This window comes from Maniola hyperantus, chromosome 16, assembly GCF_902806685.2.
Source record: "Maniola hyperantus chromosome 16, iAphHyp1.2, whole genome shotgun sequence".
Taxonomy (NCBI): Eukaryota; Metazoa; Arthropoda; class Insecta; order Lepidoptera; family Nymphalidae; genus Maniola; species Maniola hyperantus.
The window spans coordinates 13,577,036-13,591,131 of record NC_048551.1 but is presented as its reverse complement, the minus strand read 5'-3'; the positions used below and the strand labels follow the sequence as shown (position 1 = coordinate 13,591,131).

At 42.3% G+C, this 14,096-nt stretch overlaps 1 protein-coding gene across 4 annotated transcripts in view; it reads right to left on the bottom strand.

Moving 5' to 3' along the window:
• Positions 1 to 3,884: 3,884 nt before the first annotated feature.
• Positions 3,885 to 14,096, bottom strand: part of eIF5 (eukaryotic translation initiation factor 5) — a 36,946-nt gene continuing 26,734 nt past the window's right edge. For 3 of the 4 annotated variants that reach the window (XM_069503872.1, XM_034976971.2, XM_034976969.2), the window contains exons 3-13: positions 12,369 to 12,471; positions 11,727 to 11,889; positions 11,098 to 11,339; positions 10,714 to 10,831; positions 10,349 to 10,535; positions 9,402 to 9,497; positions 8,542 to 8,683; positions 7,828 to 7,987; positions 7,018 to 7,225; positions 5,557 to 5,739; positions 3,885 to 5,098 (exon numbers count right to left, since the gene is read on the bottom strand). In XM_069503872.1, coding sequence (XP_069359973.1) covers positions 4,985 to 5,098; positions 5,557 to 5,739; positions 7,018 to 7,225; positions 7,828 to 7,987; positions 8,542 to 8,683; positions 9,402 to 9,497; positions 10,349 to 10,535; positions 10,714 to 10,831; positions 11,098 to 11,254 — 1,365 coding nt within the window. In that variant the 5' untranslated portion in view covers positions 11,255 to 11,339; positions 11,727 to 11,889; positions 12,369 to 12,471 and the 3' untranslated portion in view covers positions 3,885 to 4,984. Of the gene's footprint in view, positions 5,099 to 5,556; positions 5,740 to 7,017; positions 7,226 to 7,827; positions 7,988 to 8,541; positions 8,684 to 9,401; positions 9,498 to 10,348; positions 10,536 to 10,713; positions 10,832 to 11,097; positions 11,340 to 11,726; positions 11,920 to 12,368; positions 12,472 to 14,096 lie in introns of all 4 variants that reach the window. The other variant, XM_034976970.2, reaches the window with a different exon arrangement.

The window sequence follows — 14,096 nt, the reverse complement described above, 5'->3', positions numbered from 1 at the left end:
AACCTACATTACATACAAACCGACGCACCAAGTCGAAAAAATGAATATTTCATCTAAATTATTATTATTTCAAAAATAATAATCTCTATATATAAAAATGAATCGCTGAATGTGTTGCTGATCGCAGATCTCGAGAACAGCTGAACCGATTTCGCTAATTCTTTTTTTATAATATTTCCTGAAGTACGAGGACGGTTCTTACGGAGAGTAAAAATTAAAAAAATTGAATCGACTGTTAGGCGGTACGAAGTTCGCCGGGGCAGCCAGTAATTAAATAAGATTAAAAACATACAATAAAAAATATAAAAGGGATACGATGACGTCATAAGTTCACAACCATTTCAGCGCAAACGCGACAAGGCGCGATCAGCTGATGTGCTGTGAGCTTTACAAAATACAAGAGTTGTTTATTAGGCTGACATACATAAATGTAAAAGCCTGTTAATAAAATATTTAAAAAAAAAGAGATATTTAAAAAATCTAAGATTCTTTAGACAAATTTCTCTAGCATTTTTTCAACTTCGTGCGCACGTATATTGCCAATTTACAATATTATTATTTAATTAAATACTAATATATTTATTAACATATTACGAAAAAAAGAAAAACAAAATTGCAATGCATAACCAACCATGTTTTGTGTTATTTATATACCATAGATAGATATAGTCACACGTATTTTGTGACTAAAGTATTTGATAATGGCCCGCGCACACTTGCAACACCATACGCCGCTCCACGTCGCGCCATACTCTATCTGTGGAAAGAACGTAGAATAGTGCTTTCTCTGTTACGTAATCTCATACAAATGATAGAGACAAAAATCTCTGTGGGCGTTAACCATTTCGAGTCACCAACCAATCACAAACGAAACCATGTTTTGTTATAATTGAATTTTTGAAAGTAATTTTGAATTGTATTTCGAAAGTGAATTAAAACAGAGAGCGCTTTACTATCACTTTCCGCAGACAGAGTATATATGTATAGTGTAGTCGGGTGACGTATTTCAGAGGCTCTAATTTAAAGGTGGATGCACACCTGCGCACGCGTATGATCCGCGCATAGAACGCCTATGGACGCGTCGATGTCGCAAGTGTGTATATGACCTAATTCGAATAGAGATCACGTGACGAAACCAAGATGTTATACCCGTATTACACACTACATACCAAAATATATAAAGAAATCGGTTTTAAAACATAGAAAGAAATATCTATGTAAGTTATAGGAACATATTGTAAATTTGTAAGGGGGTAGAAAAATGGGTTTGTTTAGTCACCCTAGCTTTTAAGGCGAATGACAGCACTAAGTTTATGACGTACAATTTTTTCTCTCGAATATCATCAGAACTCCAAATAAAAGAAGCTAAGGCAATGTGGAAGAGTCAATTTGGCTAATTTTGTTGTATACAATCTCTAAACTTAACTATTTTGACAGGTCTTATTCTAGTGCTATCCTATTCTATAGCGAGTAATTATGAAAGGGATAGCAATATATTTAGACCTGTCATTGAGCTTTGTTAGAGGATTGTGTACAGCAAAAATTAGTCACATTGTTTATTTGATAGGCTGAAATAACTATTTTACATACATATAATTAGTAGTTTTGTAAAGGCTGTTCAACACTATTCGCGCGCTGGATTTCGGCACGAATGGTGCATCGCACCGATAACTCATCAAGCCATTCGATGCTAGGTGAAATAACATTTCAGCCACAAACATTTTTTTTTATTCAGATACAAGTTAGCCCATGACTGCTATCTCACCTGGTGGTAAGTGATGATGCAGTCTAAGATCGAAGCGGGCTAACCTGGAAGGGGTAAATCAGTTTTTTATTAAACCACACCCCTTCGGTTTCTACACGGCATCGCTTGGTGGCACGGCTTTGCCGGTAGGGTGGTAACTAGCCACGGCCGTAGCCTCCCACTAGAAATTAGCGAGTTCGTTCGAGTAACTTGCGTACTCTTACAGACGTCAATGCCTTCAAAATGTATAGCTGAATTATTAATATCATATAGTATGGAACCTGCCTTACGGTGCGTGGTGGATTCGCGATTTCTCAAATTGTACGCAATAAAAGTGAGTATTCGCCTTAACATTTTCAAAGCATACTATCGAAATATCGCTACAGACTATGGGTACACGGCTATGATACATCTATTATAGTTATATTAAAAATTAGTTTGCACAGCAATTTTTGAGACTTCCGCTAAAACCTAGCAGTATTTAGGTATATCGCCTTAATAGGAAAAAAATTACGTACACACTATTGAAAGTTTTAAAATATCTAGCTTACTCTGTCCGAGTATAGTGAGAAACAGCTTCTTAGACATTTCTTACGTGGTGGCTTTCTTCTTCATTAGTGGTAGATGCATCCGACTATTCGTAAGTACTTGTATAAAAGTTTATACGAATAAAAAAGATTTTTATTTTTTATTTCTTAATTTTACTCTAACCGCCGCACTCAGAGTCGCTTAATCGTTACTTAACTTTAGTTTAAACGAGACAGAGCTATATATCTCACATAAATCTGTCTCGTTTTAACTCAATCTTAAGTAACGATTAGCAACTCTGAGTACGGCGGTGAATATATAAAAGGATAAGGTGACTGACTGACTGACTGATCTATCAACGCACAGCTCAAACTACTGGACGGATCAGTCTAAAATTTGGCATACAGATAGCTATTCTGACGTAGGCATCCGCTAAGAAAGGATTTCTGAAAATTCAACCCTTAAGGGGGGTGAAATAGGGGTTCAAAATTTGTGTAGTCCACGCGGACGAAGTCGCTAGCATAAGCTAGTATTTTTTCATTCAGTAGTTTGAGCTGTGGTTTGATAGATCAGTCAGTCAGTCACCTTTTCGTTTTATACATATATTTAGATGAAAATGAAAAAAAAAATTGAAATTAGTTAAATGGTGTAAAAAGATGACTTGAACCCAAAAAAAATAGTACATTTTGCTATTTCAAGTTTTATTAGAAGCTGTTTCTCACGACTTGCCTTTCACCTTAAACCATCACACCCTGAGTTAGTTTTTGAGATTAAAAATGTCTAACTTTACCTTACCGTAGAGCGACTACTATAGTATAATGTTAATAGTAAAAATGCATCGCATGGAGCCCGTCGTCCACTTGTTAGAGCGGCCGCACAACGGGCAGCTCGAGAACTGACCGCTTAAGCAGTCGACTGCAGTTTGCAATATGAAATTGGAAGGGACTGCATAGTTTGAGAAGTCAAGTGCAGTAGATTTTTAAAATCCTGATCCAAAAGATGGAAGCGGGCTAACTTGGAAGGGGTATGGCAGTTGCATTTAAGTCTGATAGATTTCTATACGGCATTGTACCGGAACGCTTAATCGCTTGGCGGTACGGTACGGCTTTGCCGGTAGGGTGCTAACTAACCACGGCCGAAGTCTTTACAGTGAAGATTATGATAGATTCCCAACGAGTCACACCCAATCGTGTAACAGTGCGACTCGTTGGGAATCTATCAAAAAAAATCCCACCGAGTAACGCCCAAGCTACAGTGTGACTCGTTGGGAATTACAATTAATAAAAAAGTTGAAACTAGTACCAGTGTGACTGATAGAAAAAAAACAATGAGTTCGCACTTCCCAATAAAGTACAATAATGATGAATATTTTACGCCGTGAAAACTACTCGTGTTAAAGTAGGCAAACTGTTGCCAGTATGACAAGCATCAGTATTTCGATCGTGGGCCAAACTTTAGCTTCTTATAGCCCGAAAAAGATAAGATGAGAATTATGCAACTCTGCATTCTAAGTACTGGTGCTTACATTGCATAAATACATGTAGCAGGTCCTACAGATTTTTTTTACCAAACTATTTTCTTTGCATCTAAACAAATCGTATTAACACAGGTCCTACAGATTTTTTTTACCAAACTATTTTCTTTGCATCTAAACAAATCGTATTAACACAAATAAAGACGATAAGACTGCGCACACAATTTAAAATAATGAGGATTAAAAAGAGTGGTTTAAAAAGGTCATGTGAATTAATAAAACCTAATAATAATAATAAAACTCATCATAAATGCCGTACCATGTGTATGGTAACTGCTTGAAAATGCCAATGAAAGGCAGATTTTATTCACGACTGCTTCACTGCCCCTGTGCGGTCGCTCTTATACTTGCTTGGCGATTTTAACGCTAAACTTATTGGTAACATTTTTATGGGTTTCAAAGAGGACTTATTTTATAAATTTTATGAACAAAACAGGGGTTTACATCGTCAGTGTTTCATTTTAAAAAAATCGTCATGATGAAGGGAGAAATAAAATAAGTTTGCGTAAATGAAAACCACCGTAAGTTATCGCCTGCGAATATCAGAAGAGTTAGCCCTTTTCATAAAACACTGTACGACGTAAACTATGTTGACGATGTAAACAAATGATCTGCCTGGTATGTATTCGGGCCATGAATCTATAATATATACGGATTGCTTACTAGTAATACCTATTTTAAGCAAAACCTAGATATACCATAACGCTATCCCACTTCGACTGACGAGCGAGAGACGCACCCCACCACAATGGGGTCCAATCTCACGCTCTAATTTGTTAGTCAAACTGCCGTACTCAGAGTCGCTTAATCGTTACTTAAGTTTAGTTAAAACGAGATAGAGCTATATCTCTAATATAAATCTGTCTCGTTTTAACTCAATCTTAAGAAACGATTAGCGACTCGGCACTCAAACTACCGTACTCAGAGTCGCCTAACCGTTACTTAAGTTAAGTTAAAACGAGACAGAGCTATATCTCTCACATAAATCTGTCTCGTTTTAGCTCAATCTTAAGTAACGACTAGCGAGTACGGCAGACAGTGGGATAGCGATATTTAGGTATTTGATTCAAGTAAGTATTGTAAGTGAAGTGAATTCTCCAAATTCGGGATACGTTGGGGGTTGTGTGTGTGTAGTGGTGGGGAGGGGGTGCGGGACGGCGGAGGGGGGTGGGTCGAGTCTATATGGCATCGATGTCCACGTCGATGTCCCCGTCCTCGTCGGGCTGGGGCTTGGGCGCGGGCGTCGACACCGCCTTGATGGGCGTGGCTTTAGCGCGGTCATCGTACTCGATCTGAAAATTGAATGGATTTGTTTTTAGGTTCCGTACCTCAAAAGAAAATAACTCTCCTAGTCGGGCAAAAAGGTACCCTAATAGGATCACATTGTTGTCTGTATGTCTGTCTGTCGTATCTGTCAAGAAAACCGGCACTTCTCGTTGACCTAGAACCATGAAATTTGGCAGGTCTAAATCTTGGACGTGAACATGCGGGAAGGCTGGCAGCTACAGGAGTCCTCAATAACCTGTAACAGTCCAATGCTGGACTAAAGGCCTCTCCCAACGGAAGGGCTCGCCCATAATCACCACGCTGGGCAGACGGGTTGATGATCGCAGTAGCACAGAGGACGCTGCTGCCCGTTCTCCGTTATATTCCTTCAGTCGCCTAGTACGACACCCACGGCAAGAGGAGGGCTAGAGCCAACTGTATTCTGATCTGCCGTCACCACACGGCACCGGCAGGGCTCACAAACCTCGATATCCTCCTCGCTCTCCTCGTCAGAGTCCTCTTCGTCCGCCTGCTGCAGCCAGTCGATGAAGGGCTGTGCGCGTCGCACCACGTCCGCGACTATCTCCTTGGAGGCAAACTTGCGGGACGGCTTGGCTGCCCACTCTAGGATGGTCTTCTCTTCCACGATGTCATAGTCATACAGCAACTGAAAAATTAGTTTTAAGGTTAAGCATTGTATGGTTGCTGCGCTCAAAGTTGGCTCCTAACGAGGGAATTCTGCAACGGTTAACGTCACTGATTCGAAATATTGTATACGCATTTAATTATGAAAGCGATTTTCTAAAGTTCATAATGACATCCTCTCCTAACGAGGGAACTCCTCAATGGTTAACAGCACAGACACGAAATGTTCTACACGCATTTAATTGTGAAAGCCCTTTCTTAGTTTTACCATGACATACTTGGCTTCTGCCCTCAGGGTTAGCTCCTAACGTGGGAACTCCTCAACGGTTAACAGCACAGACACAAAATGTTGTACACGCATTTAATTGTGAAAGCCTTTTCTTAGTTTCACCATGACATCCTTGACTTCTGCCCTCAGGGTTAGCTCCTAACACGGGAACTCCTCAACGGTTAACAGCACAGACACAAAATGTTGTACACGCATTTAATTGTGAAAGCCTTTTCTTAGTTTCACCATGACATCCTTGACTTCTGCCCTCAGGGTTAGCTCCTAACACGGGAACTCCTCAACGGTTAACAGCACAGACACAAAATGTTGTACACGCATTTAATTGTGAAAGCCTTTTCTTAGTTTCACCATGACATCCTTGACTTCTGCCCTCAGGGTTAGCTCCTAACACGGGAACTCCTCAACGGTTAACAGCACAGACACAAAATGTTGTACACGCATTTAATTGTGAAAGCCCTTTCTTAGTTTCACCATGACATCCTTGGCTTCTGCCCTCAGGGTTAGCTCCTAACACGGGAACTCCTCAACGGTTAACAGCACAGACACAAAATGTTGTACACGCATATAATTGTGAAAGCCCTTTCTTAGTTTTACCATGACATCCTTGGCTTCTGCCCTCAGGGTTAGCTCCTAACACGGGAACTCCTCAACGGTTAACAGCACAGACACAAAATGTTGTACACGCATTTAATTGTGAAAACCCTTTCTTAGTTTCACCATGACATACTTGGCTTCTGCCCTCAGGGTTAGCTCCTAACGAGGGAACTCCTCGCTCCTAACGAGGGAACTCCTCAACGGTTAACAGCAGACACAAAATGTTGTACACGCATTCAATTATTGCGAAAGCCCTTTCGTAGTTTCACCATATCTGGCTACTGCCCTCAGGGTTGGTTTCCGCAATTAATCCGGTCCGGTAAACGCGAACAGTCCGGTCAGTAAATGTAGATTGGAACGCACGATTACGTGATATCGAAGAAAGAAATTGAATAAAAGATAGTAATGGTTGGTTACCTTCAAGGCGGCGGGCACTTTAGGCAACAAAGTAGCATTGGTGGCCGCGAGCGCAGTGAGCGCATGCAACGCCGCTCGGGGTGCCTTAGGATCGGCGCGTGCGAGGCGCAGCAGCAGGGCGCGATGCTTCTTCACGTCGGCCGCTAGTGTGCTCGCGCCTACAAGCACCTCGAATGCTACCAACAGCGCTCTTGCCTTCACTTCCAGACTGGAAACAATTTAAAGTAATAAATAAGTAACTTTGACAAAACATCTTCTTGTTTTTCTGTCCCTTTTATCAAGGTATCCACGGCTAAGCGCCATATTTTGTGCACAAGTCGGTTGTTACTGTGTTTCAAATCTTAACGTCAAGCAACAAGGCCTGTATTTCATTGGTGTACAATGTACATTAGGTTTTAGTTAGCGTTAGGTTGCGCTTTTCTGCGCAAACGAATTTTACCGATGCGACTTGTAAACGTATAAGAGGTGCCTGACTGACTGATCTATCAACGCAATCTAGCTCAAAATACTGGACAGAACGGGTTGAAATTTGGCATGCAGATAGCTATATTGTATATCAAATCTTTGAAAAGAGCAACCGCCGAGTGTCTTGCTGGTTCTTCTCGGAAGAAGCCTTTCTTCCGAACCAGTGGTAGATGCATTTGACGATTTAAAAGTACTTTTAAAAGTTTATTTAAATAAAAATATTTTTATTTTTATTTTATTTCATGACGTAGAACATTTGCTAAGAATGGATTTTTAAAAATTCAACCTCTAAGGAACGCGGAGGAAGTCGCGGGCATAAAGCTAGTTTGGAATGCTTCGACTTACCGGTCGGCCTCGTGCAAGATGTCGTTGATGGCCTTGGCGCCCTCCACGTCGCCCGCGTCGGCGCGCTGCTTGAGGAACGAGTAGAAGATATCCATACGTTGCTTCTCGTTCTTCTCGCTGTCCTCCGATAGAGTCATGCTCTTTGCGCCCTCCGTTAGATCTGAAAACGAGTTCTATTATTACTAGGTGTGGAATGCCTTTCCGGCGTCCGTGTTTACTGCCACGTATAACATAAATACCATCAAAACAATAGTGAATAGGCATCTTCTAGACAACTCCAACCTAGACCTCATCATTGCTTTAAAGCATTATTGTCGTCAAGCGCCAGCCTATCAAGCAATAATAAAAAGCGGCTCTCGCTTTCTCGCAAAACATTAGCAGCTCGCTCCAGCAATGCAATGTAAACTGCAATAACTTTTATACATATTGAAGGCGTGATAGCCTGGTTAAGGCGCCCGCCTCTTATACGAAAGGTCCCGGGGCACGCAAAAATAACTTTCCGGAGCTATGTGTGTTTTAAGCAATTATCTGCACTCGCTTTAACGGTGAAGGAAAACATCGTAAGGAAACCTGCATGGCTGAGAGTTCTCCATAAGGTCTTAAAGGTGTGTGAAGTCTCCCGACCCGCATTTGGCCAGCGTGGTAGAGTATAGCCCAACCCTTCTCATTCTGAGAGGAGACCCGTGCTCAGTAGTACCAAAACAGGTAACAAACCTTGCATCCTGGCCCTGACGGCCGCCTCGCTGACGTCCACCGTCCAGTTGCCGTCGTCGTCATCGTCGTCGGCCGCTTTGCTCTTCTCCTTCTTGCTGCTCTTCGGGTTCGGAGTGGTTGGAGTTACCGGAACATCGCTCTCCTGTACGACAAAAGCATTAGGCAAAATGCAATGCTTCCTTCCCCACCATTCCCCGCCTTACATCTATTAATCAGCCTCTGTAGGTACAAGGTTAGAGAGACCTTTTAACATGTCTCCAACTAGTTCACGTGCATACCACCAGTGCACCAGGTACTCAGGTGCAGTGTACCAGGAAAGCAAAGTAATACAAGAGATATCCCAACTACCCACTGCTATTGGAACTATAGGTCAAGTTAAACAACGTGCACGGGACGGGACGGTAGGATTTCTTCGACTACTATTGGATAACTAGAACGTCTCATCCCGTCCGTTTTTGAGTTATCCAATAGTAGTTCAAGGAATCTTCTCGTCCCGTCCCGTGCACGTTACGTTACTTGACCTTTACTTCATTTCTTGCCATCAGATAAATCGATAAATCACCTGCTGCGCAAGTTCATGGTCGGTCTTTTAACGAGACACCAATATCTAGACTGATAAATCACTCACTGCAGAAGTTTAAGGTCAGAGACCTTTTTCACGTGACACCAACTGCAGTTTAAAGTACCAGGAAAACATAGTAGCACAGGATATTTTTATATGATAACAAAGCCATATGGAACACTCGACAGAAGTAAAGCATTTTCTCACTCTCTCATTTGGCTTTATGAGTGAGCGAGATAGAGTGCAGCTTTACTTCTGTCGGTTATCTCACGGCACCTCATGTTTTGTGTATACTTACGTTCTTGGCATCATTTTCCCCATCGTGGTTCCCGTTAGCTGCAGGCCCGCTGCGCTTCGAGCGTTTGCCGCGATTGCCCTCCGTCAGCGACGAACCCTGCCAATACAAGTATGAATGTAAAATACTGCGCTTTGATTGGCCAAAGATCGAACATTAAAAAAAAATGTTCTTAGAATTTTCATTTTTTTTTTTTTGTTGTGCCTTATCATGCGATCAGTCGATGGACTATGAGCAGATTGGTTGGAGGACTGGTTGGCGTGATTGGAGACAACTTCCCCAGCGGGAAAACTCCATGGGTCTCAGCTAATTATCCAATATATGCTTTCTCTTTAGTCGACAAATCGCCTGCGGCATTGTCAACTGCACTGCCAGACGATTTGGATGGTTAGTAAGTCTTGTTTTGTAGTTGCAACTATAGCTTCTAATCTCTTCCTTTACTGTGTTGATATTTAAGTGCTCATGGAGTTCCGATATCTGCAAGAACCATGGCGCGTTGGATAGTTGTTTCAAAATGTAATTTTGAGCTCTTTGTACAATTTGAATATTAGAGTCACATGCTGATCCCCAGAGCTCAATGCCGTATGACCATATCGGCTTTATTATTGTCTTGTATATCAGGAGCTTGTTGTCTAGGGAAAGTCTGGAGTTCCTTGAGAGCATCCAGTACAGTCCTCTATATCGGTGATAGATCTCATCCCTCTTGGTTTGAACATGTTTTTTCCAGGTGAGAAATAGAATAGAATTTTCATTATGGATTTAAAGTAGCGGAATTTCTAGAAGTCTAGACCAGACCAACCAGACTAGATAAACTTGGTTGTCTCAAGAGCTACATGCTCGGCGTGACTGGCCAGTTTAGAGATTTTTTTAAAGTTTGACTTTGACAAGGGTGGATAAGGTCAAACAGTCTAGTCTGGGCCAGATCAGACTAGACCAGCTCGTCTCAGTACCTGCATGCTCGGGTCTGCGGCGGGCGGGTTCTTGAGTATGAAGGTGTTGAGCTTGTGGTTGAAGTCCAGCACGCCGTGGTAGCCGCACGCCTTGCAGCCCTGCGATATCGTGTTGCGCTTCGTCGACACGATCAGATCCGTCTCCGGGTTGTCGCATTCCGGGCAAAGCACGAACTTGCGGATGAACCTGAGAACAACCACTCTATTATCGCAATTTTGCATATACATACAGACAGTTTCTTGATAAGATAAATCAGTAGGTCATCCGTCACTCTAGGAGTACACCCTTCAGGATGTGCCCAATGGGCGTCCCGTAAGGCACAGCTGTAACTGGCAAAACCTATCGTCTAATCGTCCATAGTTACCCGTCCAGCAGGTCCTGCAACTTGGCCGAGTCGTGGCTTCCGTTAACAATGAACCGCTCGTTCTTGTAGTCGAACTGCGTCTGCGCACCCAACTCGCACCCGAAGTATTTCGTCGGATCTAGAGAAAATAAATACTGTTAATATTAGAAGTCAGCTGATCGCGCTAGCTCGGGGTCACTGAGACTCGCAATTTTAGAGTGGAAATGGCAATGACCTCCAACGTAGTAAAATGTTTGGGGTAAAACATAGTGATAAATGAGGTTCTGGCTTTTATTAAGAACAAAACGAATGTGATGAATGACACTCTCATTAGGATATCCAGTACAGGTTTCACGCCGGAAGAACTTCTTTATCTGTATAAAAAAGACTATCAATGTGACTCACAGGTAGCGGGTCGGCCGAGCGCCTTGGCCACCTCGGGCATGTTGACGATGACGGTCTTGATGCCGTTGCCCTTGCCCTCCACCTTGGCGCAGATGCGCGGCATCTTGTAGCGGTAGAACGCGTCCGCCACATTGCGGTTCACGTTCACGGACCCCATGGCGACGGCTGGCTGAGCGAAGCTTCACTTAATTATTAAACCTAACTAATTATTCCAGAGGGTGGATTTTGTTTTGACACTGGATCTGAAACAAAGAAGTGTTCCAGTGATTGATAAAACCAGGAGATTACGTAGCCTCCCAATATGACCTTAGGGTCAGTGTGTTAAGAAATCCAAATAGCCCAATCTTCATCTGCAAATCCTGCATGGAGGCAGACGTCACATCAATGCTGGAAGGCAGACGTGGGACAGACATTCCATTATTGGGCTGTCAGACAAGGATACAACATCCTCCCATACGACCAAGTTGTCTTCAACGCAAATCAGTAAACTGGTGTGTAGTAGCAGATGTGATGGTATCTGTCATTTATTGTAGGTATGGGGTAAGGCCCGGTGGCATCTCAGTCACAGTACTTTCTGGCATATTGGTGTTTGTATGAGAACGCGAGTATTAGCATGTTGTGCTGCTCACCAGGTGTCGTGCTCGTGCACTGGTGGGTCTGGCGGTCTGGCGGCGGTCTAGCTCGAAGGGAGCGGCATAGAGCGGCGGGCCCAGGGCACCCGCGGAGCGCGCCAGTCACGTCTGCCGCAGCGGCAACAGTTTCCGATGCCTGTTACTGCAAAACTTTGATCTTCTGCAACACACAACACGTGTACCCCTGTACCTGAAATGGCAGATCACTTCCTTCTAATAAAAAAATCTATCTGATCCTTTTGCTATTAACAAAATTCAAAATTTTCGTTAAATTATTTTGCTTCTATGCTAACAAAAGGACGAGAATTTTGATTCGAAATTCCTTGAAAGGATATCCAGAGAAATTATTTTTTCAGTTCAACATACGAGCTAATTACGATCATGATACACGCCTAATTTACTGGGCATGTACAAGCAAGATGCTTTTTTTCACGCACATACAAACTGTGGAATCAACTGCCTTCGGCGGTGTTTCGAATAGACAACAACATGGGGTTATTCAAGGAGTGGACCAACTAATTCCTAAAAGGCCGGCAACGCATAGGCGGTTCCTCTGGTGCTGCAGATGTTGTGCCTGCTCGTTTGCTCGCTATTTTTATTATTTAAAAAAGCAGGATCATGTGAAGGTGGACGTGTTACCTGCGAGCAGTATTGCTTGGTGTGTGAAGCGTCATGCACGCTCGTCGACAGCCGGCACCCCTCTCGACAAACCGACCACTCTCCTCGCACTGTACTGATGTCTCTGCAACAACGAAATACTCATTCAGCTGTCGTCTTCTTGTTAGCATATTCACAGGATCGGGAAACTGGTATTAGGGTTCTGTTACCAAAAGGAAAAAAGAAACCCTTATAGGATTACTTTGTTATCTGTCTGTCTGTCGTTCTGTTATGAAAAAACTATAGGGTGCTTCCCGTTGACCAAGAATTACAAAATTTGGCAGGTAGGTAGGTCTTATAGCACAAGTAAAGGCAAAATCCGAAAACCGTGAATTTGTGGTTACATCACCAAAAAAATAATATTAAAATATGTTCATAACAAATATAATTAATATTTTCAATTTTCAAAGAAAATAACTACACTACACCAATACAAAATAAAATTGTGGTCATGAACTAATAATTAGTATTTTCAATTTTCAAAGTAAGATAACTATATCAAGTGGGGTATCATATGAAAGGTCTTCACCTGTACATTCTAAAACAGATTTTTATTGATTTTTATGCATCATAGTTTTTGAATTATCGTGCAAAATGTCGAAAAAATACGACTGTAGTACGGAACCCTCGGTGCGCGAACCTGGCTCGCACTCGGCCGGTTTTTTAATAAAGTAGTTAAAATAAGTAACTTTAAATGGAGTTTGGGTGAAAAAACTTCAATTAAATTTTTTGATAACTGAGGTAATTTTTATCGGCTTGGTACTCTAAGATTAGTTTTAATCGCCTTATCAGGTCAGCAGCACGTTGGTATGACGTCAGCGAAACGTAACACAAGTGTAAATACAATAAATCGCTGGTTTTCAGCTAAGTCGGCGCGACATCTGAATGCCAGTAGCTAAGTGGAGCAGTGAAGCTGTGATAGCCTAGTGGTTAGGACGTCCGCCTTCTAATCGAAGGTCGGGGGTTCGCACCTCTAACTTTTCGGAGTTATGTGCGTAAGTAATTAAATATCACTTGCTTTAACGGTGACGGAAAACATCGTGAGGAAACCTGCATGCCTGAGAGTTCTCCATAATGTTCTCAAAGGTGTGTGAAGTCTACCAATCCGCACATGGCCAGCGTGGTAGACTATGGCCAAAACCCTTCGCACTCTGAGAGGAGACCCGTGCTCTGTAGTGAGCCGGCGATGGGTTGATCATGATGATGATGATGTGGAGCAAACGTCAGCTCTGACTGAGCTGTTTCATATTACAAGCATTCCCAGACGATTGATAAGGCCACGTCCGTGCAGCGGTGATAACAGTACTGCATAGAATGTCGAGCATTGTGACGGCTATCACCATGCGGCATTGCATGCTATGGCTGAATCAAGTATCGCCATTTGCCAAGCTGGCTTACTGCCGTACTCAGAGTCGCTTAATCGTTACTTAAGTTTAGTTAAAACGAGACAGAGCTATATCTCTCACATAAATCTGTCTCGTTTTAACTCAATCTTAAATAACGATTAGCGACTCTGAGTACGGCAGTTAGGCACTTATTCCATTGTATTTTTTGGCAACGAAACGACGTTTAAGCACTTATTAAATTGCCAAAGACAGACTGATCAATTTGCATTATATATCGCAAATATTTTTGATAGCGTTGAGACATCGTTTATGATCGTTTGCTTCTGGAAAACCCCAAAGTCAAAACTTCATACCTACTTAAGAA